The sequence below is a fragment of the Diorhabda sublineata genome, chromosome 1, assembly GCF_026230105.1.
Source record: "Diorhabda sublineata isolate icDioSubl1.1 chromosome 1, icDioSubl1.1, whole genome shotgun sequence".
NCBI lineage: Eukaryota > Metazoa > Arthropoda > Insecta > Coleoptera > Chrysomelidae > Diorhabda > Diorhabda sublineata.
Window position 1 is genome coordinate 29,886,499 of NC_079474.1, and position 27,815 is coordinate 29,914,313.

At 30.6% G+C, this 27,815-nt stretch overlaps 2 protein-coding genes across 2 annotated transcripts; one reads left to right on the forward strand and one right to left on the reverse strand.

The window, feature by feature from the left end:
• The first annotated feature begins 1,047 nt into the window (after positions 1-1,047).
• Positions 1,048-5,859, forward strand: LOC130446372 (palmitoyltransferase ZDHHC23-B). Its single transcript, XM_056782598.1, has 4 exons — positions 1,048-1,565; positions 1,651-2,190; positions 3,429-3,605; positions 4,596-5,859. The coding sequence occupies exons 1-4, from the start codon at positions 1,453-1,455 to the stop codon at positions 4,843-4,845; spliced, it is 1,080 nt and encodes a 359-aa protein (XP_056638576.1). The 5' UTR covers positions 1,048-1,452; the 3' UTR covers positions 4,846-5,859.
• A 2,202-nt stretch (positions 5,860-8,061) lies between these two features.
• On the reverse strand, positions 8,062-26,477 carry LOC130445517 (uncharacterized). The gene is made up of 11 exons (XM_056781181.1): positions 26,280-26,477; positions 20,551-20,850; positions 18,365-18,553; positions 16,278-16,439; positions 15,975-16,226; positions 14,443-14,644; positions 12,697-12,831; positions 12,374-12,534; positions 10,659-10,894; positions 10,371-10,602; positions 8,062-8,704 (listed from the first exon to the last, which is right to left on the reverse strand). Exons 1-11 carry the CDS (start codon positions 26,323-26,325, stop codon positions 8,463-8,465), a joined length of 2,157 nt encoding a protein of 718 aa, XP_056637159.1. The 5' UTR covers positions 26,326-26,477; the 3' UTR covers positions 8,062-8,462.
• Positions 26,478-27,815: the final 1,338 nt, after the last annotated feature.

Here is a 27,815-nt window from a genome sequence, read left to right on the forward strand (position 1 = left end):
TATACATATAAAAGTGATTGAGTGCTAAATATACATCGTAAATAAAAAAACTAGATGAAGTACTACCACATAATATAACACTCGTTAGGTTTAATAAGAATAATTTCGTTTGAATAAACAAAGCTAAAAACAAACAATATAGCCTTTATTGAAAAAATACACCTGTCAAAAACTAACAATTTACTGAAATCAAATATCAGCGAACGTTCAACCCTTTCCCGATCATTACCGCTACTGGTACGTCCGTTGAATGCAGAATATAAAAAGGTCTAAGAATTAAGAGAGTAAAGAATTTTTTTGGATATTACATTGGATTGAACCTCTCACATGAGAAAGGACAGTTATTGTCGGTAGAGTTGGAACAGCACTCAGTGCAATTTCTAATAACAATGGTCTTATCACAGAATTAATACTATGGATTCCTGCTCATTCCATTTAAAAATTATATAATTTTTTGTGTTTCTAAAATTCCGCGGAACCCTTGGAAAACAGTTCTAATTCTTGTAGCTCTAAAAAATCTCCGTAATCAGCAATTTCCAACTCTTGAACATCTTCTCTATGTATATATTTCTTTAATTCCAAAACACAAGTATATCCATAAAAACATACAAATACGAAACGCTGACATTAATAGCATCAATTTAAGCATTCATAATACTTTCAGCATAAACTACTATTACATATTAACTACTTTTATTCAAAACAATTCATTTGTTATAAAAATAATAATAATCTCAATTACGTGTAAAATTTATTAGGGCTAGAAACTATAGTTATTACATGGGCTCATTTCTAATCAATAATCTTTTTTTTCAATGTACCAAAGACAGATAATGGCTTAAATAAATAATAAAAAATAAGTCTACGTAGTTATTTTATTAGTTAATCTATCAATTAAGAAAAAATCAATAAATCACATGACAAAACCTACTATGTCTAATAATTATAATATAGATTTTAATTGAGTTAGTATTAAATTACTCTTTATTTTCAAATTAATGTTTTTTTTATATAGATATAATTCTCTTAATTTTTAATAAAAAACTTGACTTTTCTCTGTGTAATAACCGGCAATTTTGTCAACGTGCTTTATAAAATCGGTTACACGAAGATCAAAGGTTCCAACAAAAGCTTTTAACTTTAAGTAGTATTAATTCTGTAGTAATATTTAAGACCGTGCAGATAAACTGTCCCTTGTTCAGATTTTATATAATATTATTTTAGGCATTAGAACGATTATAAAAATATTACGTAAAATGTAATAGCCAGGCTATATAGATTTAAAAAAGAAGAATTATATTATTTGCACTTCAATGTCAAGAAACTATAACCAACTATTATTATATTTGTTTATTAATATGTTAAATACATATACATAGTTTAAAACTTTTCATCAAACCACTTGATATATTTATTTGTTGATAATGGCATTTATTGATAAATCTGATAACTATGGAAGATAATAACCCCTTATGCTGCTGCGAATACTATGATGTAAACTATGAGAGAAATCACATTTTAGCATGCTGTTGTAATTGTGAAGATTTAGACGAGGCTTTTGAAAGGTTTTTTAAATAAAGTTTATCTATGAACATATAAACTATTATTGAAACTTTGCTTTAGATATGCTAACAGCTTTATTCTTTTTAGTTTAATAACTCGTCATGGAGTTACAGAAAAAAATAAACAGGGTCTAATTATGACTATTCAAGATAGGCTGAGAATACCTTGGAAAGGAGGTGCAAAGCAAGTAGCCTTTGATGCTCTTTTACCAGTATTTATTATACCTGTAATGTTACTAACTGCTAGTATTAGTCTTTGGTGGACTATCTTTGCTTTTACGACAGTAATAATATTTTTGATACTGATCTCAAATTTTTTAATAAGAACATTACCATATACTAAATTTTTTCTAATGTGGGCAATAACTTCGTTAGTTGTATTATATGTGATATTTGAATTTGTTGTCATACCTTTTCTGGAAATATTATTAGAAGAAAATATTGCATTAAGTATATTAATTTTCGGATTTATCATGAGTGTGTACACAATGAAGAAAAAAACGAATGACCTGCCTAGGCTAGGGGAAAATGAGGCTGAGAAAGGTTTGATTACTAGAAATTGTAACAGATTGGTAAACTGCTCAATTTGTCAAGTGAGAGTTCCTGATAAAGATCATCATTGTATTTGGTAAGCATTTTTTATATAGTAATAAACTGTAGCAAAAAATAAGAAACCTAGAATTATTGCACTGCCATATAATGATCTGAATCAGAAAATTTCAAACATCATTAGTAGTAGTATATATGTTGTGTAGTTACAAAACAGTGAACCTCTAATTTTACAGAAATTTCTGTGAAAGCTTGTCCTTGGTTACATTCCAAGTGTAAACTTTGACTTTACTTCTGCACTTTAATTTTTTACATCATCACTGCCATTACTCCACCTTTAACTAGATGAATTCCTTCTTCAATGCTGAGATACTATGTTTTCATTGTCCTCTTTAAGTTCTTGAGTCTTTGACCTTTAATGGAGATATGACTAAAAAATTATAAGAATTCAAAATGTGGCTTTATAGATAATTACTCAAGATCCCTTGGGCCGCCCAAGTAATAAATGAAGAAGAATGAAAAAAACGAGAGGTCCTAATAACTATAAACAAACACAAACTACAGTACTTTGGCCAAATCATGGAAAAAAATCCAGATAAGCATTACTGGAAGCCATCCTGTGAGGCAAAATTATTTGGAAAAAGAGGTCAAGGAAGAAGAAGAACATTCTGGTTTAACAACCTTAGAACCTGGTTGAATAAAAACTCCCTCAACTCTTTCACATTTTTGCTGACAGAATAAAGATTGCTAGAATGATTGCCATCATTCGTCACGGTTAGGCACTAAACGAAGTAGTCCTTGATTAGAAAAGAGAATACCTGACAGGATTTTTACAGACAAAGATTTATAGTTATAAAAATTTAAAAAAATGATTTAGATGAATAAATCTTCAAACGAAGAGGAGGTAGTGAGAAATTTCAATAATTCGATATTTTATTTTACTTGATAGTTTTTGCAACACAACAATACTTGTGTTGCTATTGAAGTAGTTGCATGTACTGAATGTCAATGTAATTAATATTGTTTTTATTAAAAAAATTGATATACTAGTAATCTAAATTCCCATTATAATTTTTTGTATCATCGGAAAAATAAATTTTAGATATTTCATTTGAAACTTCAAAGGAAAAAAACTTATATTGTCACATAAAATGTATTCTAAAAAAACATAGTTCAAGTCTAATGAACTTGCCTTTTAAATTCAGAATAACTTATCTTCCTAATAAACTAATAAAAGTTTTGTTATAAAAAGGAATGTACTTCAAAACACTTATTATGTATCAGTCATTTAAATTCACAAATTGTGATTTATTTCAGGTTTGATTGCTGTGTAGGGAAACATAATCAATGCGTTTTTATTTTGTCATTGCTATTTGCAATTGGAGCATTACTTTATAGTTCAAATTTAACATTAACATCTGTATGCCATCCTTTTATACTATATAAGACAATTTTACTACCAGATGATTGTTCTGAAGTATATAAACTTTTTGAGTAAGTATACAATATAATAATTAAAGACATCAGATTTTCAGCTTGTTTTTCAGTAATTTTATTTTAAAATTGAATTATTCACTGATTAATCCTTAGAAACATAGTAGAGTTTTTACACATAATAGACCTCAAACACAAAAAGAGTTTAGTATCATGATTGAAAATATATTTATAGTTGTTCTTTAAGCATTGATAAGAACTCTACTACTATGGTAAGTAAGAGGCTGAGGTATACACTACCTACATAGCTTTTCGCATCCATCAAAGAACATCAACTCCAAGCTAACTTGAGAGGCTGAAAACAACTTAATAGAATGGGAAAGAATAATAGAGTCTCTTTAGTTTAGGATTGAGATCATACTCTAATCAAACAGACTAATATATTTGGTAGAAAAGATCACAAACGCCCTGAGTCTTAATAGTGCCTTCCCGGCATTCTAAAAAATTCTTCCAATACTTTGATACTGCTAAATGTAAATTGGGTTTAAGCAAAACACCACCTCACTGGTTTGCTTATAGTGTTCTTGGAGTTGAGTTCTAGCAAAAACTAGATTCTGTGGGGAGGATGAAACTCAATTCATCTAATTCTAGCATACACATACAATTATTTAGACAAGAAAACTGTGGGGATAAAGATCTGAACTTCTTGAAGCCAGTATATACCGTGGAGATTGTTATAACTTTGGGATTGGAAGGATAGACATAAAAAGAGAGTTCTAATAGGGGTACAATAAACCTTAATGTAATTACTAATCAAATCCATCACAGTATTGCTTCACCCAATTCTGAAATTAAAATTTTTTTTCCAAAATACTAGTTGATCAATCAGCTAATTAATTTTTCTCTGATTTTGGTTGTTGGGATTTAGCTCTGAAGGATTTATGTATTTTTCAATAAAAATGAATTCGAATTAATTGTATATATCAAAATTGAAAGTTGTTATTTTCTGTTTATTACAATAGGCTATTAAGATTCCTGTGTTTGTTTTAGATTGGGCTTATCCTTCGTATCAGCTATATATAGTCTTGTAATAGCTTTTCTTCTGCTTATATTATTTTGTCAGCAACTGCTATTAGTATCCATGGGAATAACGTTAAAGGAATGGCAGCGTTTACCTTTCAGAATGAAGCTGTGTCTTGGTTTAACCGCCAACAGGCCTAACAGCCGAGGTTTTTTTAAAAACTGGAAATCTGTCATATGTTGGAATAGGTACATCAATAGCTCTTTTAGTCAAATGTAGATATAAGCATATTTTAATTTTAGATGAGCAAATATATCTTTTTATCCGTATAAATGTATAAATTTATACGAATAGTTTATTTATATATGTAAATAAATTTTCAAAAATATCAAAATAATCATACAGAAATGAAAGATGGTGTACAGTTTGACTTTTTGTATTTTGGCCTATGCAGATGTCAACTGAGAAATTTTCCATGAAAATTATATCAAATTTTTATAATTCTTTTTAGAAAATTACTTACAATCAAGTATATTAGTATCATTGAGTATCAAGCTTCATAGTATTTTATTAAATTTTTTGTCAACTCAGTTATCATTAACTTTTTAGCGCCAGTACCCAACAGGTCAACTAAGACTCAAATTTTTGCTTAATTTTTTACTTTTAGGTTCACAATTGAGTCATGTTTTGTTTATTAATATATGATTTGTTATTGAATCATTGAAATTTAAAAAGAAATGTTTTCCATTGGGAATTCATTCAGTGACCTCGAGGTTACATAGAAACTACCTTACCCCTAAACCATATGCTAGAATTGGAAATTATTAAACAATGATACATTGTAAATTAATTGGTAGCTTTCCTTTTTCCCGATGGAAGACATTAGTTATATTTTACTTTGAGAAGTAATTATATAGTCAGCAAATGAGCAGTGGTGGATTTTTGCCTAGGCTCGTGAGGACCAGTCCTAGGACTGCATAATTTGAATGGCGGCAAAATTTTTGAAATGACATGCATGCAAAAGTGTATTGATCTCAATTTAGTACAGGCAAATTAGGCGATTTTGAGCTAAAACCGTAAATTGGGCAGTTTTGATTTTCTTGATTCTGGGAGATTTTGGGATACTGAATAGGTCTAGCAACTCTTAAGAAAGTTAAAATCGGTTTATGTACTCAAAAATGTTTTGAATTATATTTTTTCACTCTATATATAAATAATTATTCAACTTTTAGTTGTAATATTGATTCATTGTAGTTTCTAAATATATGTAAATATATCTATTTTTTATTGAAATGGTTTTATTACTTTGTAGTTTTATGAGAAACTCAAAATAAAATAAGTAGTAGTTTCTTAGACAAGGACATAAAGTAAAAAATATATGGAAGTGACGATTTTTACATTTAAAACATCCTATAACACCAGATGGAAACGATTATCCCACATTAATCAATATTAAATGAAAACGTTTAAACTTTACAATTAACTTAAGTACAGAAAAATGGACATAATCAAATTCGAATTATACATGTTTATGGTTTGTTTTATTTTATTAAAAAAATTTTTACTCTGAAATAGTTTATAATAAGGTTGTTCTTGGTAGCTGCATTGGCAGAACTAGTTCGGGAAGTGTACACTAAAGCGTTTTTTGTAGCAGAACCAGCGCTAGCGTCGCTGTTCTTAGTAGCACTGCAAGAAAACTAGTTCACGCAGTTCACTGTACTGCTTGCACTGGATCTAGAGTCAGTTCAGCCAGTTCAGTGCATCTGGACGTCATCATATAAAATATTAAAAAGTACTAAATCGTTTTTTATTATTGTTAATACTAAAAGGCCTGAATCACATCAAATAACCTCAAATACAATAATCAACAAATTCTATACACTCATAAACTGGCCTGCACTGGTCCAGTTCAGTCGTACATTTCGGTATATGCAATCAGTTAACGATGTGTTTTATTTGATTTTTTTTTATCTTTAAAAATCGTTGACTCCATTTATATGATTATTAATTATTATTATTATACAAAATATATTTCTTAGTTGAGGTCATCTTCTTCTTAAGGCTGGTAAGGTCTCAGCTGCTAGGGTTATTCGGCCTGTTTTTTAGTGTAGACTTGTTAATATTGACCAAGTTATATGATTTAAGTAATAGTAATTTAAGTTGAAGCACTTGAAAATTTTGATATAAGTTGTATGTTTTCACTGTTTGGAAATTTAAACACTATGTACCATACACTAAGAATGAATCGTAAGCTCTATTCGTAGTCTTCAGAGAACTGTGTAGAGTGACAGTATTGGTTAGGTTAAGAAGCAGTTATAAAAAGTGTACTGTACTAATGATACTTATAATGTCAATAAATAGGATGAAGTTATAAGCACACAAAACGAGAGTTTAAAAGTTATTAAAATAACAGGTTTTGGTAAATTGATTTTTAAATTTGAAATATCCACCAACAAAGGAATGCGATGTTTTGAAACTCTAAATAAACCTAATTCTTCTAATCCGCCATCATCTGATAGATGATTGCGGATTATATTTTTCGTAATGCTCTTATATTTAATACCATTGTAAAGAATATTCTTTATACAATAGTAATACCGTCACCATAGACAAATGTGAAATGTATGTAAGTATAATCAACTCTCGATTCAAGTGTCAACCTTTTAACCTAACACTTTTACATTTTTTAGTTTTGTTAAAATTTGATCAATTAATGTCTTTGCAATCAAAAGTAGTTTTAGCAACAGCTTGTGTATTTTCGGCAAGTATAATCGGTTATGTACACTTTAAACAAAGTTATGATAGGTATATTGAGTTACGTATTTTGTATTACTATTTTTGTAGGCACTTTTTCTAATTTACAGGGAGCAAATGCATTCTGGCGTTTTAAGAGACGTTGAAACACGACAAAGAAGAAAGCAAGAAAATATATATGTTCTACAAAAACAAATTGATCTTGCTAAACAGTTGAGAAATGAAGAAAATGGTAAAATAACCTGAGCAGTATTGTATTTTAGTTGTTAATATATATTTTAAATAAATAATTTGGTAATGTTTAATTTATATGAATTCCCAACAGACAGCTAAATTGGCTGTAATTTGAATGCAAAAATACAATAGGAATTCCGGGGCTTGAAAATATATTTAATAAAATTCTTATTAATATAATTGTGTATATTAACAAACTTTGAGTTTACAGAATGTCGGCTAGAAATGCTGGTGGAATAATATCTGCCATTAGTGCCTTACGGCAGGTTTTGGAAGAATTGTTTGATTGCCATTTTAATATCCATACTATTGTCTGTCACCAGTTTTAAATATTCAAAAAATTTTTGTTGTTTTAACGTCAGAAATCACTATAACCTACCTCCAGGATTCAACCGTGGTTCCTGGCGATTAGTTATAAGGCCACATTAAACAAAGATTTATGGGGTTTGATTGTCTTTTTTGATGTCCATACCATTGTCTGTCATCAGTTTTAAATAATCAAAAAAATTTTGTCATTTAACAGTGTAGTTTATTATATTGTGGCAAATTTCATGTTCAATTGCCCTCAGACATCGCTACAACTTATCTTTTAAGAGTTCAGTTCATTGTTATATAGGGCAAATTTTTAAGTACCACAGGTTTTTGAAGAATGAGGCAAAAACAAAGTTAAGACAGTAGTCAAACATAGGTTCAGAATTCTTGTGACAAAGTGTAGAAATAACAATTTATTATACTTACAAAACTGTATTCCATTTTATTTACAAACTTCCAGATATATCTCTAATTGTTTATACATGAATTGAAATAATTATATATTTTTTAGTGATACATTTTTTAAAATAATTTATGACTTGATTAAAATATTGGTATCAGTCTATTCCTCTTAATATTACGTTTATTTTCATATCTCAAAGAATATTTTCATTATCAGCCCAATGAACTCTTCTATTATCTAAATTGCTGGTTCCCAATCCAAAATTTTTATGTAGTTCTTCTAATGATTGCCGTGTGCACTCGTGCTGGTAGTACCTTTTGTATCTCCTTACTAGAACTATACAACCAATAATAAAAAATAATTGAACCAAAATCCATAATATTATCAAAGCGATTACCAAAGAATAATCTAGACATACTTCATTTGTTGCAAAATCTTGAAAAAAAAAGGAAAATTTTAATATAAAGTCTCATATTTTTCATACATTACAAATTGGTATCCATAGAATCTACAACACTATGTATGAAATAATATTTATTAGCTGACAAAACAAGTAAACACCAATATTTGCTCATCCGATATTAATAATTTTTTATTGTAGCACTTCTTAATGAATGATTAGGTTTACAACTTCACTAGACAACTTAAGAAGAAAGTTTATTCAATCAAGTTCCTTATGCTTTTATTGATGCACCCATTTTCAGTTCTGATAATTAATTGGTTCTTATTGGGGTTTTTGATTCCAAGCTACCTAAACTTCATGAGAAAGTTTGTAAATTGTTGATCCATGAAGGCTATGAATTCTTTGGTAAAATGTGGTCTGTCCTATATGGACAGTTGGTATGGGAAAAAATGTTCCTACATTACGGTGTCGACAATATTTATTTTCTCTCTCGTTAGAGACACTTTATCAATACTGCGCATGCTTGAGAATGCGCAGAACCGAGCTGGAACTTTGGAGGATAGAGAAATCGTTACCACTCTGTCTTCCTTAGTCGGAACAGCTTCCACTTATAGAAACTGTCCATATAGGAGTATTATATATATATATGGGTCTGGTAGTATTAATTTTCTTTCTCGTTCGAGACACTTTATCTATATTTCGCATGCTTGAGAATGCGCAGAACCGAGCTGGAACCTCGGAGGATAGAAAAATCGTTGCCATTCTATCTTCCTTAGTCGGAACAGCTTCCGCATATAGAAACTGGCCATATAGGAGTATTACATATATGGGTATGGCATTATCTAGATAAAAAATAGGGTTATGTATGGTTTATGGGATGACATACGACGTCCAGATTCTCTAGCTCTATGACCTCGGTATTCTTGAGTCTGTAGCCACTGTTGTATAGTGCATAAAGATCTATTGGTCCCTTTCTTATGAATAGACTTCATATCTCATCACTTTGCTGCGACATCTGTTAAATTCTATGTCCCCTGGGGATATTGCTTGTCACACATAAAGCTTTGTATTAAAATTCACGAACTTTTAAATTCAAATACCTTACGAATGTGCAATACCGCTTGGTGTGAGCCTTGACCTCCTAGACAATTCGTCTTCAAAGTGGTCTGTTGTTCATCAATGTTCCCCATCCTCTCCCATTAATTATGTGTAAATCTTTATGAACTTAATTAGTCCATATAATACGGGGTCTGCCTCTTTTTCAACTGCTGTATATTTTGGCATTCATCCGCTTCTCCTCCATTCATTGAACGTAGCCCAACAATCTCAATCTCTATGCTTTAATGAATCAGACGATCATTACATTGTCTAGTATTTCATAGATTTCTGTATTATTTCTAATTTTCCAATCTTCTGATTATTTTTCTCTCAAATATTCTTAATCTTTCTTGGTCTTCATGTGACGTCAACCAACATTCACTGTCGTAAATTACGATCGGTCGAATTAGAGTCCTGGAGATTTTTAACTTCGATCTTCTTGTTATTAGTTTGTTTTTAAAGACTTCAGGTTCGCAGAATAATCTCTATTGCCATTCTCAGAGATTTTTTGAAAATTAGATGCTCTCAACGAACATTTATTGCTGTTTGTTTTATTTTGTCAGCCAGATTATCAAAAATTGTATTAAATTTTCAAATTACCATATCCAGCAACTAGAATTTTATTATCTCCAATTACCAATCTATCAGATATATATTTATTGGTATCTCTTACTACCATGATATATTCAAGAGGCATTTCAAACATCTGACTAGATTTTTGTTTGTTATTAGTCGGGTTAATTTTGACTGCTGTAGTTCCATTTATAGTTTCGATTTTTGTAATTTCTCTTTTTCGTCGACCGTGAGATAATATATTTCCCCCACAGTTTATCTAAAAAAATGTTATATAATTAAATAAAAATGAAATAATTTAATGGTTTAACATACCGGTGCGCAAATTCCTACACAGAATTGTATAATAACGCTAAATCTTATTATGGGAGAATTTGTGAATTTGAAAGCCTTAAAATTTGCCAGAAGCTCTACATAATCATCAGTTCTTATTTTTCTTAAAGATGGAAATATATTGGGATCAGTTGGACATCCTCTGTCATCTAATAAAAATATAGATTCATCGTTTTTTTCAGTCATGGCTATCAAATGACTTGCCCAAATATCCAAATCTAAAATATTTTATAAACAGAATAGAAGACAAAATAACCAATAATTATACAGTGTGACAATTTAGATTAGAAAATCTGAAGTTACTAATTTTTTTAATACAAAAGACTTAATTTCCATGGACAACCATTGATGCAGGAAATTTATCTGTATGTTAGCTCCTTTCCATCAAAATGCAAAAATGCACGTTCGTTTTCAGTCTGCACAAGCTGAGACCGTATGCTTTAATGAGTTTTGTGAACTCAGATTGAAAGTGAGGTTGAGGACATCATGTTGTCAGAACTTGTCATCGAAATAGTATTATTTTAGTTTCTTTCGCTGTAACTAACAGACGGCTCCTTTCATTCCTTGAGCAGTGACGTCATTATCTTCGAAGATACTCACATAACTGAGTGTCTCAGTTCACTTCATTGTGAACGGAAAAAGCTTTAGCTGAGAAAGTTTTTGAGTTTCATGTTGTCATTACTAATAGCGATTTGTTTTAGTTTATGAAAAAGTTTTGTAGTATTATACTATGAAGATTGAAATAAAACCTAATTATTGTTTTATTGAACGCATTATGAAAAATTGCATAAAATCTGTAAACAACTTTTTACACATGTGTTTCTCATCTAAATGCGCCACACTGTATAAGAAATGTATCTTAAACTAAATTAAGACTGAAGGTAAACGAAAACCTAATAACTTGACTTATCAGTTTTATACTGAATTTTCCCACCAATAAACCTTCTCTCGCGAAAATTATGTAAACCTGCTTGGTGAGAATCTTGACATTTATTCCTTGACTACTAAACTATAGATTAGGCTGTAAGGAATTGGCCTTTTATCCTTATTTAATCTGATGTAATCGAAGAATATTTACAGTTAACAAAAATAGGTATGGAAAAAAATATATCCAGTACAGCAACGAATTCTACAAACAAGATGAAGGCTTAGGAATGGGTAACTGGCTATCACCATTTATGGTTGAACTGTCATGAGTCATTTTGAAAAACAAATCAGTCAAGATCAGTATTATCCCAGGGTATGGTACAGATATGTGGATATTTCCTCATTCTCACATTTAACATTTTCAGATAATTCAGTAATTAAGGATAGAATAGGCTAGAATTTGATGTATTTAACAAAAACATAACTACGTTCACGTACATTCCGGCTGATTCTTTTCATTGTATCCAACATAAAATGGCCAGTTTCCGTTTTCTGGTACATCGTTTATTGGCGGGAAAATTCAGAATCGAAACTCATGTCAGACAGTGTAATTGTGAGTGTTGATATAGTGGTAGTGTAAACAGTGTGTTCAGTAAGATATGAGTGGTAATTTTGTTTTGTCGATAAAAATACCAATAGTACAGGGAATTGTAAAGTGAACCGTCAAGTTTTCTTCTTAAAATCATTACAGTTATAATTGGTTGAAAATTACTATAATATATTTTGATTTGTATAGAGTCTGAGAATTATATCAACAATTTAAAACTTACTATCTGGTTTGTTTAGTATAATTTGTAGTTGAAGATCCTGACCAATTTGGGAATCACTTATTTCATCGCCAGTATGAGCGTCCACGACTTTCATTATAACATTTGGTACGGTAGCATTATTACCTGGAATTATTATCACGCTTCCCCTGTTTGGTAACATTCTAAAAAGGTTTATTTAGGTCAGTAAAGTAAAGTGAATCTCATTTAAAATCCATTTTTTGGAAAACTAAAATAACGTATTCCAATTTTCCAGATGAAATAGAGTTTCTTGTTATTTATTAAATCTATAAACTTTGACAATGTGAATAAATAAAGTTACTTACGGAGATACATGTACACCAGTACCAATGACTACTTTTGTTTCATTACCAAAAATACATCCAACTCGTATTAGTCTGTCATTTTGTGTTTGAATGTACGAATTATACTGAAGCAACAAATTTCCGGAGAGTAAAGTTCTAATAACATAATAGAAAGGTAAATATTCGTTACATCAAGTAATTCGTTGAACTGAGGTTTGTTATGTTGAGGTTAGGTTGGTTTAAAATTCGTTATAAAGAGGTAAAAATAGTTTTATTCACCTCAACATTACGTACTTATCTTGTTATAAAAAACAATTACTAATAAATGATAACACATTTTTATCAAATTACTGTATGTATTTTCTATTTAAAAACAATTAAGTAGGTAACTTTATATAAAGGTTTTGAGTTGACAAAATTCGTTAATTAGAGGTATTTATACTTTTTCTTGATAGTTGAAAATTCGTTATAAAGTGGTTGTTCTCAAAAAATGTTTGTAATGTAACGGTATATTTTACATTGACTCTTATGGACAATTCAAGGGGATTACGAAGAATTTGTTAAATCGAGGAAGTCGTTATATTGAGGTTGCACTGTAAAAAGTTTTGGTAAGTCTTGCTGAAGAAAAACATAGTTCTCATTCTGCCTTTACAAATCTGAAGTTACATTTCTCAAAAAACTGTAATGGAGTCATGATTTTCATAGCCATCAATTTTTCTTGCACTTTAAAGCAATTCTTGGCTGCTATCAGGGTTAGTTATTTGTTGTATATCCATATAATTATAAACAAAGAGGGTTGGTTCTGAAGATATATGCCAAAATAATATTTAATATCAGCATGGAAATATAGTTAAAAGTTTTTTGAATAATTATATTTTACACAAACTACTTAGGTACTTTCTATGGTTAACCATCTTATCTACTTTCTAAGGGACTGTAAATAAATGTGTTATTTCAATAAAAAGTGAACAATTTATGTAGTATTGTATACAGAGATGCTGAGCATTAAAATTCTAGCCTTGTCTTATAAGATTACCTTATTTATCATAGAGGGTCGTTTTTTTTTCAGCCACCGATCGCTACGCGGGCAGAAGAAAGCGGGCATGCACTCTAGGTGACCGCGAAGCTCTTGCACTACACACTCCGCCATTGTTGACATTCAGGCGTAAATCGGCGTTGTGCTACAGCCACGTAAACATGTCCGCTATTATTGAAGCTCTCACCAAGTATGATTCGTTTTCTACAGGATGAAGGCCATAGTGCTTAAGAAATCTATCGGAGTATGAGTCGTGTATATGAGGAAAACTTCATGAGTGATGGTGTTGTGCGTGAATGGTGTCGAAAGTTTAAAGATGACCGAAATGATGTGCATGATGAAGGGAGCCAAGGACGCAAATCTGTCGATTCAGATGACCTGGTTCAACGAGTTGACAGAATGGTTAAAGAAAACCGCAGATTCACCATTACTGTTTTGTCTACGGAATTTCCAGAAGTTTCACGGTCTGTTTTGTACTCTATTGTTACTGAACGGTTAGGCTAAATTGACGGCAACTTTCTTTCAAGAGGATATTGAAAAGCTTGTTCAAAGATATGACAAATGTCTCCATCACTTCCGTGATTATGTTGAAAAGTAACTGTTTTTGTTTTATATATAGCCTATCGGAGGTTGAAAAAATACGGCCCTCGTATATATACATCTAAATAATTTGTCTGATACGATTTCGAGTATTTTACATTTATAAAGTGATTCCGTGGAAATAAACTCACCTATTTACTGGCCCATCTGCTTTTATAATACCACATTGTCCAGTTAATAAAGGAATTTGTAATGATATGGCATTATATCCACCCTGTCCATTTGCCGAACAAACTGGATTATCTGAGAATCCTTCCATATACATTTTACCTTTAAAATTTATTTCTGGTTTGTAGTTTATTGTCATGTAAGTTTCACTACATGTCACCGATACTGGAATAAATCGGAAAAAATGAGTATAACCATAAAAAAATGACATTCATCATCATAAATTAAATAGAAGCAATATCTAGCCGAAAACTCTTGTGTTTCTTCTTCTTTGTCCTTTGATTTGGTCATTTTTTATATAGATTACCGTCAGTTTTTTCTATAATTTTGATTAAATTCTATATATGTTCAGTGATCTTTACCAAGCCTCTATCTCATCTTATCCTTCCTGTCTAATCTGCATATGATAGTAACTGAACAAAATTCAAAGGCTGATTTGACTGGGTATTACAGAGGCAATGACTAACTGCCCCCCACCTGCCTTCCAGAATTATAAAGACAGACCAAATATGCAGCATGAATGACATACACATCCCATTGGAAGTGATAATCATTGATTGCCAATCATAGGTCAATAAAGCTCTTCCACAAGCTTGAATTGTGTCTCTCTGGTATACAGATGGTTGTATTAGGAGCTGGATTTGACATTTTGTGACCAAGCTCTACAACCAGAAAAATTACTCAACATTTTTCAGGTAGAGTTCCTAACAATAAACAAATGTTCTCGGGAGTGTTTGGAAATAAACCTCTCCAAAAATTACATTCACATACTCTCCGATAGCCAAGATCCTGAAAGCTATCGAGTACACATCCAAGCTAGTGTGGAAGAGCAAACAAAGTCTAGAAGCACTAGCTAACAGAAAGAAAGTAGTAACTATACCAGGATTCAATAAGGAAGCAGACAGCCTTGTCAAAAAAGCGACAACTCCATACTTAGCCTCATGAACATCAATAACGAACTGAACGAATTTCTAAAGAATCAGATTGAACCTAATTGGAGAAACACTACAAACCTAAGACAATCCAAAATATTCATAATAATATCAGTTAAGAAGTCCGAGGAACTCATCGTGATGATCAGAAACGACTTCAAACTGGTGATCGGGCTTCTAACAGATTTTAAATACCATCTTAATAATAGGAATGTACCTCAAAGGAAATTGCCAAAACAACCTCTCAAACAATCTACGAGATACTTTGTATTAGGACGGTAAAATGCACGTAGATATTAATATTCCAGATTTACACTTTTATACAATTTCCTGAGTTGTCCAACTTACAAGTCTGTCAGATCGATAATTGATGAACGCATATCCACACAGATCCTGATGATATCGATTGTTTTTTTTAGTGACCTAGGTGTTGAAATATTTTCATTCGTGTTTTTGCATCTTCCCCTATTATTGATAATTATCATAAATGATTGTGATAATCGTGATTACGATCTTATAAGAGAGAGAGAGAGAGAGAGAGAGTAGATAAAAATGTAACTTACTGTTTAAACAATTCGCTTTTTCGTAATATACTGCGCCAGAAAGGTCTTGTAAAGAATTTGGACCATAAATTTTGGTATCTTCACTATGTAGGTAACACAAATTACCATTAATTATGGTAAATGATCGACAATTGAAAGGTTCAAAAGTATCGCACATTTTTTGGCATTCTTCTTTAGTTTTTCGTTCGAATAACATATCTTTGTTAGATAATGTCATGTTTTCGTATTCTTCATATGCACAGAATTCATTTCCTTCAAAAAAATTCATTTCATTTTGAATATTGTATTGTTAATAATACATACTGTTTTCTATATTGGGGGAACATTGATTTTCGAAATATTCATCTTCATAATCAGAAACTCGGAAAGAACTAGGTAGTTGATGTCTATCAGTATTGCTTAAAATACAAATTCCATCAACTCCTGCATTATAGTTATTTGGTCCATATGGATATCCATCAATTCCTAAGAAAGAACATTTAATATATTTACTCGCAATAATTAGATTAAAGTGAAAATAATATTGTATAAAAAGATAATAAACCAATATAAAAAGAAAATAGTTTATGAATATCTTTATCTGCCATCGTTCGATTAACCGGTAATCCGATCATGAGATAAACGTTTGAATTGACTACAATAACGTTCGGAAACTGATCGAAATGAACGGATCATAGCTATATGATTTGTTCCTTTTTAACCTAAATTATCACTAGTGCTTTTCGGAAACTATGGTGGAAATTTCAAATTTAAAACTCAATCTAAAAAAACCTTTCTTTTATTACTTTTTTCCTGCATAATATTTATTGATATGTACGTATAATAGATTCTAGGTGTTTAATAATTATAATTTTTTAACAGTTATTAACAAGATACCCACTCACATGAATTTTGCACTAAAGTTAAATACTAATATGAAGAAATGCAAAAAAGTATAAAAACCGCAAGCCTCCGTCAATTAATGATTTTCAAGGTCAAAAAACACAAGTAATTCGTCAGCTGATCGCACTTTTTCAATAGAAATAATATGTTTAAGACCCGATTAGGTTCCGAACAAGAGTAAACAATATCTGGATTACTTTAAGAACATTCAGATCATAATCGAGTTGATCTCATCATAGTTTTTTCGAAAACTCCTAATGATTGTAAATGCGATCAATTGTTCGATAGTTTCTTTTGATTTATTTTTGATTTTAATTAAATAAAAATGAAATTATCGGTATATAAAGATTACCTATGATTGATTCTTCTGAGTAGGGAAGTTAACAGATAATTTTAGTTTGTAGCATATCAGTATTAAAATTTAGAGTCGTATAATTCGTGTGTGTCGGTAAATCGCTGGTAATTGCTCAATAATAATTACTAAACACTTAAAATAAAAAAAAATTACCTAATGAATTCTCATTGGATTTTGAATTTCAAATTTTCACCGACAACAGAAAAGGTCGTTCAGAAACTGATAAAAAATCATGTTGTTTTAAGATATGTGAAAGTAAATGCGTCCTTACACATTATGTTAAAACTGATTAAATAATAGATTAAACTCTAGCTTAAACCAAGAATAAACAAAGTTTCTCTATCGTGTAGATCATAGTTGCATCCTAATTTTTTTTGTTAGTTTTCACCCTCGGAAATATAACCCGACATCTACGAGAAAAAAATACGTTTATATTGGTTTCTAATTTCCATTATTTCATAAACAAAAATGTACAAAAAACAAAAAATATCATGAAACTTCTGTGACGATGAGGTAAATATGTTCGTAATCGAATTGAGGCAGTTAGCTTGAGCTAACCGAAACTGCATTTACCTATTATCATTAAGTGAATCGACTATTTTGATAATTTCTTCATCATCATCATCATCGAGTTCACCAAATAGATATCTTCAGTCATTTTAGCAAAACTAAAACCATTTATCAAAGGTTATATTGTAAAAACATGAAAAATTTGAAAAAAACTAGGTTGGAATTCTCAGTGCCGCATTAGACTTAAGTTCAAACTACCCTCAGATCGGCGGTAACGTTTAAAGCAAAATTTGCCGGAAAACGTCACGTATAAAAAGTTGGAAAGGTTTAAACTGACGTTTAAGGTTTAAACTACAATGATAAAATTGCGTCTTAATGAATAAGGCGAACCTTTTCTACCTTTTCACTGTAATTTAATAAAAAGTTATGTAGATCACGATATAATTTAATAATAAACAAAGTCATGTCAATATTTAGATAACAATGATGCAATATTTTGTATGTCTATTTTGGTTCGAGGAATGTAAGAAAAATGTAATGAGAAACTAATAATTAAGTGATTTTTAATAACTGGTACTAGTTATTCAATAAATTTTTCAGAATAACTCCAATATACTGAAAAGTTAGCGTACTAATGGATTACCTGTAGAAGAATCAGGTCCAATCTGTATAATAGTAAATTTAGTGGATCTACAAGGGAATTGGGTTTCATTCAGACAGTACTGTTCACAATTAGTTCTTGAAATGGGTCTTTGTAAGGTTTTAGTATCGTTGCCTATTAAAGTAGCTCCTGGTATCCTATCAAATACCCATAGTTTGTTGCATGATGAACCTAAAATTAATAATACAATCTGCTAGGAAACAATCTAAAGAAAGTATATTGTAGAATAGATTCCTACTAAGTACCTATTACTAAAAATGTATGAGGAGGAGAATCATTGTGTCAAATAATCCTTTTCTGATGTCATACATTTCATTTTACATTTTTTTATATGTTATGCTAGGAGATTTGCCTAATCATTAAGTGAATTGTTCTTTTTATCAAGAAATTTTTTGTACTTGCTTTATCGGGTACTTACGTATTTTTTTTAATATCTACCTAGAACTAATGAAATAGATAATTGTAGCAATATACGTGTCTAAATATACTTTAAAGGGACCTTCAATTACAAAATGAAATTCTAAAACAATACATTCCGTTGAATATTTTGTTGGTACTCAAATATGTTCTGAGAATAATGTTCATATGTTCGAGTTAAGTAGAAATAAATATTTATAAGTGTGACCTTCGTTGTCTTTTTGCGATAAGTTTTTAGTTCAATAACGAGTATAATATATAGGAATAACAACCGTGGCAATAAACCACATACATCCTTAATAAATGGGACATTATTGTTTGTAAAATCATTTATGGAAAGAGTATATCAACGTTTTTGACAAAATATCTTTGCCTTCAATTATTAGTGAACTAATAGAGAAAATAAAATTTGGCTATCACTTTCACTAAAAATTATCCGAAAACGTATAAGATTAATATAAAAATTCCTATTTGAGCATCTAAAGGAGTTTAATTATTACAGAATGTAGAGATGGTTTGCTGAATTTTTTGTTCTATTTTTATTAAATCATTGAATTTTTAATCTATTTTCTAATTAATGTGTAGTTTGTCCTATCTAGGATATAATTAATAGCGACATAAGTAATTTCAATCAACTTCGTATACAATGTTTTTTGTTTTTCGGTGTTTTGATTTTATATTCACTACAATATTTCACTAATATGTTATGTCCTTTATGATCATTTGGTTCTTTATTATTACAGTGTTTTTCATAAATTTTTCTTCAAACACGTTAGCTGTTTTATTCTTATTATCATATTGACGAATTATTAATCTATTCTTCAATTAATGTGTTGTTTGTCTTATTTAAATAGCAACACTTGAAGTTTAGCAATGTTGATTCTTTGTTTGAATTTTACCGTGAGGATTTCCATCTGCCCATAAATGTAAATTATGGGAATTCATAAAACCGTCTCATGTGAAACCAGTTTCATCAGAAAACAGTACTTTTCCAAGAAATGTATTATCAACTCGTTGTTTACCTAGAAACCAACGAGCGTAGGCTTGCTGGATAATCCTCTACTTCCATAGCATGCACTTTTTGGATATGAAAGTGGTAAAGAAGTTGCTCCCGTAGAATCCTGATGTTTTTATACCTCCTCTAAGTATTTTTGATGAATAATTACAATTTTTTTATTTCTTTAGAATGTCTCTTTGTGGCGAATAGTTTCCTTGGCATATACAACGATCTAAAAAGCTACATATCTGCCAAACCACACATTTTATTGAGTTAAACAAACAGCACTTTTTGTTGAAAAATCGATTGAAAAATTAATTTTTGTATTCCTTCTAAGGCACTACATGGATAAACGTAATCATCTATTAAAAATTAATAATATTTGAATGTATAATTTAGAAAATATACTTGAATATAAGTTCTGATTTGGCACCTTTAAAGGTCTATAACTCAGAAACGAGGGGTCGTATGAGATTTTTTTTTGTTATATCATTATTTTCAAGTTATCTACTCACTCTCGAATTTTTTGCATCAAGTCACGGCACACCCTTGTATAGAGAAATATAAAATGAACCGAAAACATTTTTGGGTGTCTTCTTTAAAATCACATGCATTATTATCAATATATTATATTATAATTTAGAGATAAAATATTTCCCAAGAAATGTATTATTTGACTGATCCCATGTCTTCAACCTTTAACAGTTTTAGATTTTTCTAGTGATAAGCAAAAAAATAAATGGCCAATCCTTACCTGTGACTAAACACTTTTTGATAAACCAAGCTACATTTTCATCAATAACTTGATCCTTGTCGTCCGTTACACTAAAATTACTGCTATAATAGTAACATTTTGACACACTGTAAAACAATACGAAACTTGAGCAATCATCACGAGCTAGGCATTTTGCAATACATTCTGATGTAATAGGTCTTGAGATGATACTTGGATTTGATTGATGTAAAAGTCTGGATATTGTTGAATTAGAAGGCCTTAGGCCAAGAACTTTTTCGAATTTGAGTTCAGAAGGAGGGCAATTGAGCACACTGGCACCTAAAAAATACCAAATTAAACTTTATGATGTCATCTAGTCAATTTTTAATTTGTTTTATCCATATAAAGACTTTTACATTTTATTATACGAAAACGAAACAATTATCAATATAAATTCTTTATAATTAGATAGAAATTGATAAAATAAAGTTCTAAGTTTTCTGGGTGGAAGTGGGGTCCAACTTATTTTTTGTTATAAAAAATTAATATTTCCATTATCTTTTTTGTTTATTTTTGCTGCACAATTAAAACAAAAATTCATTCAATTTTATTCATTTTTAGACAGACTTTAGCTAAAAATGAGACCTAAGCCGAAAAAACAAATTTTAACACTTTTTTAGTAGATAAAAAAATAAAAATTATATTATTAATCCTTCTATTATTTTTATTTACAAAAAAACATACTTTTATACACTTATCAAATCATTGTGAAATGCACGCAAAATTACAAATAAATCATGAAGCATGATGAAAAGGAATCTTAACCTAACATAACCTATACAACATTTTCGAAAAAAAAATTTTAGGAGACAAATCAGAGAATTTATCGTTTTTGGTATTTTTATTGGACAAAAGTGTTTAAATTTCATCTTTTCAGACAGGTATCATTCTTATCTTAAATGCGCCGAAAAAATGAATAAAATAAAAATAATTATTGAAAATATGAATTTTTTATGATCAAAAATAGAACGGTAGCCATTTCCAAATAACAAGCAATTCGTTTATTATCTAATTTATAATTTTTTAAAATTATTCAGATAGCTTTGCAGATTCAAGGACATCTTGTTCTTTAGAATACATGAGAGGAAAAGTGTCGATTTCAAATTTGTAAGGTGAAATATGACTTTCGTTTTCTTTCTTTTGTAAAGCTTTGCGGATTTGTATTTTCTCTTTCTCTATTGTTCATTTTCATCATTTCTGCCTATGTGTTTGTAGCATGCTTTTTTTCTATACATACTTTTTTCTCTACACTTTTCATCAAAACATTTTTTCAATTCTTCTGTCATCTCATATTTTTTTTTCAAAATTTCTATATTAAGTTCTTTTCTTTTAGATAAGTTTTATCGCATTGTTTCTGAATCTTCGCTTTTTATTTGTTTTCTTCACTTGTACCATTCGTATAATTAGTCATCATAATTGTCGTCTTTTTTAGTTTCAAATATTATGGAAGGATACAAAAAAACGTTGATTGCTACATAAATCATATTTAAATATGTCTAAAATATTCGTATATTTAAAGAAAAACAGAAAGAAAAAAAATTTAGGTTTGCAGGAACTATTACAATCAATTTGTGTTTACATATTCCTGAAGTCAATGGACCTTACTGATTGCTGCCTTGGTATGATTTGCCTAGATTTTAAAATCAATTCAATGAATTTTCAACCTTTATACTTTAACATATGGCCATGACTTCTATTACGATCCACTGTAATAAAAATACTATGAAGGATCGCAAAAAAAAACATTATTGAAAACAGAACGTAATGAAAATAACAAAATAAACGCAAATTAGTTAATTCCTACACACATGAAAATGGAAAATCACATGTAAGTATAAAGCAAGAGATTGTATAAAACAAATTATTATGAAGTAATGAAGTAGATGCGATGTAAATCTAGTTATTTCTATAATTCGAGGGTAAAATAACAGATTGCCAACGCAGAGTAGAGTGTGGCGAAATTTTACTTTACACTCGAAAAGCACACATAATTTTTTCTACTGTTACACTTATAATAATTAAAACAGTTTTTTATATTATCCTAGGTTATAATAGAAGTGGATTATGATTTAACATAGTACTCTGACATTTTAGTTGTCATATTATGCATGAATGTTAAATATGAAAAAACAATTGCTACAATTATTCATACAATCGCTCAGTCGACTAATGAGAAATATCGGGAGTCCGACTGCTAGCAAGAGGAGCCTGTTGATGTAGCATCACTATTAGTCAGTAGATCTGCTAGCGCTAGAGCGTAGGAGGATATACGAGGATGGTCTCAGTACCTGGTCACAAATCACTAAAATCTGGCGAATAGGATGCATGAGGTAGTAATTCGAACTTTAATTCATTAATTTTGGCCATTGCAATAACGGATCTGTGAGCTGGTGCAGTGTTTTGATGAAACAACACCTTCTTCTTAGTCAAAGGCGGCCATTTTGCTTGATTTCTTCGTTCAAACGTTGCAATAATTTTTCCTTTTTTAAGACAGTCAATGAAAATTATTCCACGCACAACATAAAAAATCGACGCCATGAACTTGCCTTCTTTGCAGCCGGTTCTCCTTTTTAAGTCCATTGTTTTGATTGTTCTTTTGTTTCGGATGTGAAGTGATGGACCCACGTTTCATCCATGGTTAAAAAACGGAGGTAAAATTCGGCTTTATTTTATCACATATCACCAATTTTTTTCACTAAAAACGTTCACTATTGATGGCTGCTAAACAAAATCTAAACAACGTGGCGTCTTTAAACTTGAAACATATGCTGTATACATTGTGTACTTTTTAATACAGTGGTATTTTTCATGCTTCTATAGCTATCTCTAGGTCGGGACAGGTACTCCTGGGACCATCCTCGTACAAGAGAATACGTAACGCGGATAAGGTCAAGGAAATGATCGACAAAGTCAGAATCGTAAACTCTGAAAGAGTTGTAATAATGGACAGAGGTATCATAACTGGACTGCGCGCCTCTTATCACATGTCAAAGGCCGGATACCTATGGAGAAGTCACGAGGAGGTGAAGTATTAGTTGATTTAACTACTGTCTGCATATGGGTACTTTCGATCTAACTAAGTTGCGGATAACGCAGACCACACGTTCTTCATATTTAGTCATTGGAACTTACAACAATAAAAAAGATCGAAAAAATCATTTCCGAAAATCGTAGGGATTATATTCACGAGAAGAAGAGAGATGGGACTAGAAACAATCTTACGGACGAAGAAACGAGAGAATTTGGTTGAGGACCAAACCATGTGAAGGAACAGCTAAAGAGATTACAGAACAACGAATAAACAGAACAAATGCAAATCAAGTGAAGAATAGCCATTCTGTGAATGCTGACGCAGGGCCAGGATGGAAAATTTGATGTGGTTTACATGCCCCCACACACCTGCTGGCTTTGTATGGTCACTGATGGTGTGAGTGCGCATTTCCTCCTCTTCGAATAAAAAAAATGCTACAATTATTACCTAAGATTGAAAATTCGATTGAACAACCGATTTAAATGGAACACGATAAACCTAAAATCTCCTATGCTAAGTGAATTGTTCTACTATTAGCGTCTTCTATATATTCTTCATCGATATCATTGACTGAATGACGCATAAACTACTTAATAAAGTAGTTGCTTTTCGCCTGAAGCAGCAACCAGTGTATAATCAGTCTTTTTAAATTTATATCTAGCGATATCCATAGGAATTTTTGCAATAGAATTTCATCCCAACAACTTGATTATGGTAACGTCGTTTTATATATATAAAAAAAAATCGACGTGACGTTCAATTCAATTGAACATTATTACTACTCGTATTTCATGTATTTATGATTAATAATAATCTACAGAGCCAGTATTAATCATTGTGAATATGCGATGTCTTTTCGTTTTCGAATTTTCACAATAATCATTGAGTCCTTCATATCGTCAGATCGTCAGTCATCTTAACAAGTTCGTTTTGTCGACTGCCTCCGAGAACATTTTTTACAGCAATTCATATTCATTAGGAGTGTCAATTCAAGAATTTGTTTATGATTTTTTTAGTAAAACTTTGTATTTTTGGCTTCGTTGTCATCAATACTCACTGTCTGACGCGCGTTTCGATAACTAAATTATCGTCTTCAGAGACACTTTACCTTCAGTTTCTGAAGACGAAAGCTTGGTTATCGAAACGTGCGTCAGTTAATGTAATTGTGAGTGTTGGTGTAATGGTGGTGTTCACAGAGGATTTAGTATTATATAAATTGTTATAATATTGTTAGAAATTAATAGAGCCGATTAGAAGGGTTAATAAAGTATATAGATGCTAACTTGACGTTGTCATTCGTTGTTAGCATTTCGCCAAATTTGATAAAATAAGCGAGCGACACAAAATGCAGCTATAAAGAGAGAAAGAGAGAGAGAGAAATGCTTTATTGTCAAAAAATTGTGACAATTTTTAGACAGAAGCTTGTAGAAACTAAAAAACAAACATTAAAATAACTATATGAAAACAAATAAAATAAAATTTCAATATATAGAAGAGAACGACAATGACTAACAAAATTATAGGTAATAGTTAGTATATAAGTCGTATATAAGTCGATAGTAAAATTAAACCAGTATGCAGCATGCCCGGAATTAAATATTATTATTAGAAGTCGTTTACAGAGTAGAAGGCACTTTCCAGTAAATATGTCCCCAAATTATTGGAAAATGCGGGAAAATATGATATCGATTTAATTTCAATTTCAAAGTGTGCATTTTTTTGCATTGTAAAATATTGAGCCCTTAACTAATTACGAACGGGAAGTAGATGGGTAAAAGTCGTGCTCCGCGTTCTAAAGTGGATAGCTGTACAACGTCCTTACTGAAGTAACACCTCTGGTATTTGTCTATCTCAAGATCTTTTATTAATATATTAATAAGTCATTTTACACGCCACTGTACAAAGAAATTATACTGCTGAAGTATTAGAATAGGCCTTTTGTCAAAAATTTGAGAGAGAAAACATTATAATACAACGTCACAAAAATTTGTTTGCAGGTTATACCTATTTGAATTTGATTTTGAATCAATTGTATTTGAATTTATATTTTTAATCATGTTTCTAAATGTTCTTGATTTTAGTTCTCTTCTGTTTCAAAATTAGTTTTTTCAGTAAGTTTCGACTTTTCTTTATCAAAATATAATATTGACACAGAAAATTTGCGTATTTATATTAATCAATAGATCACCTCCATCATGAATATCAAAATATAAGACTAAAATCAAACTAGAACCTTCTTCTAATAAGAAAAATTAATTTTTCCTTGGTCCTTACATCTCAAATATTGAATTATTTGTAGTCTTATTAGAATTTACAAAATAGAGCTATAAATTTTACTTAAATTATTTAGGTCTTTTTTCATCATTTATAGTTTTTTCGTTCCTATGAATGTGAACCATTTCTAGGAATTCTCTTTTTCGTGTATTAAATTCCGTTTAAAGAATTTTTGAAACTTTATAATTGAATTTATGTTTTTATGATATTTCGTGGTTCGTTAATGCAGTTCTATTTTTTTTATCGTATTGATATTGATTTTAATCTATTTTCTAAATACTGACATGTCTGCCCTATGTAGACAGCGTTACAATTATTATTACATATTGTTATGCACTTATTAAATAAAGTTATTATTATATTAAACGCATTTTTCATAAAAAATAAGAAAAATCATCCTTACCGAAAGTTAATTCAATAAAAATCAAACACCAAATAATGATAATCATATTGATAGAACGGACATGATTGGTACTAATTAGTTATATGGTACTATTCGAATAGTAACAAGGCGCGACGTTTTGATGAGTACCGGTGTTTTTTACAATGGCAATATATACGAGCGCGTCGTCGTCGGTTACCTACTGATGATTTACTCATTGATGAAGGATGGTATTTGGCGTCGATTATCACGAGGAAAAGTGGTGGTACCCATTACGATAACGTACGTTTTTCGTCAGAAGTTACGGAATAGATAATAGGTACCCAGTTAGATCTGTTGTTATCGATTTACTCATTAAGAACGTAAAGGTAAGTTAAGAAATAATTGATGATATGGTAGTATACGAGGCAATTTATTACGGACAGGTACCAGCAGAAACATCACAATTAAAAATTGGAATATTGCTGTTTTTATGTATCCAAATTTTAATCGGAGTTAAAACTGAAAAGACGGAGCAGATGCGTATAAGGGAGGCTAAAATATGGCGTTTGGGTGCAATTTCTGAGGATTTATAGAGCTCCAGAGTAGCGTCTACACTTTTGGTAATGCTATAATAAATTTATGTTTTTCATTTCTGTTATTACCAAATTTTGATATTATACATTAGTATATACCTACCTTGTCCACCACGTCTATTCTGTTCTTATTTTTCATATTTTAATGCACTTTCTAAAGCGAGGCTATCAAAAAAAGTTTATTATGATATATTATCATATTTCTTTTTCTTCTTATTAACGATGACGATAAAAAAATATATTTTTCTATTTAAAATGTCTTTACTATATATTCATACGTATAAAAGATCATTAATTTCCTACATTATTATTATATGTTGCCACTTTGTTTGGATTTTTTCTTCTTCCTCACCAGGGTTATTTTATGTCATGCATGTGTTTCTTCTCATCTGGGTTCTTCTCCCGGTCTTTGGATTAGGGACATTTTCATATTGGATAAGGTTTCAGTATTGGACCTGATATAGGAAAAATTTTCCTCTGAAGAGCGGGGATTTTGGTGATTGCTGGAAAAAAGTTACTCGCTCACTGTGTTTGTGTCCGCCTACTACCGCGTGAGGAATAAGAAATGAACGACAACACCGACAAGCGACGAGGTGGAGTTTTGGAAAAAGTTTCACCTCATGTAATTGTCAAAAAAGGCTACGTAACTTTCAGATAGCTCTTCGTAGGCCGTCGCTAGCAACCGTAGAGGGTTTTGGGAAAGAGACCGTCTAGTAATTATTCAGGCCTAAATATCATTTAGACGGCTCGTAATTTAGGTTATATCTATATTAACATAAACAGTGCTGCTGGTGCTGAATCGGATTTGTGATGGCAGTACCTGAGAATGGATTGCTAGCAGGATAAGAGCCTTTTGAGAAGGAAGATGATTGGGTAGTGTGCAATAAGTAATTTCTCTATATTCCATCATGGAACGGATGTAGGTTTTATACGTATGTGCTAAGCTAGAGAGGTGGGTTCGTCCGAATTTTTCTTGATGAGA

Coding starts and splice junctions, on each gene's coding strand:
- LOC130446372 (XM_056782598.1), top strand. CDS start 1,453: ATGGAAGATAATAACCCCTTATGCTGCTGCGAATACTATGATGTAAAC. Junction 1,566..1,650: donor TTAGACGAGGCTTTTGAAAG/GTTTTTTAAATA, acceptor TATTCTTTTTAG/TTTAATAACTCGTCATGGAG. Junction 2,191..3,428: donor AAAGATCATCATTGTATTTG/GTAAGCATTTTT, acceptor GATTTATTTCAG/GTTTGATTGCTGTGTAGGGA.
- LOC130445517 (XM_056781181.1), bottom strand. CDS start 26,325: ATGATTATCATTATTTGGTGTTTGATTTTTATTGAATTAACTTTCG. Junction 20,851..26,279: donor TTTTATTGAATTAACTTTCG/GTAAGGATGATT, acceptor GGTATTTTTTAG/GTGCCAGTGTGCTCAATTGC. Junction 10,603..10,658: donor GTGTAGGAATTTGCGCACCG/GTATGTTAAACC, acceptor ACATTTTTTTAG/ATAAACTGTGGGGGAAATAT.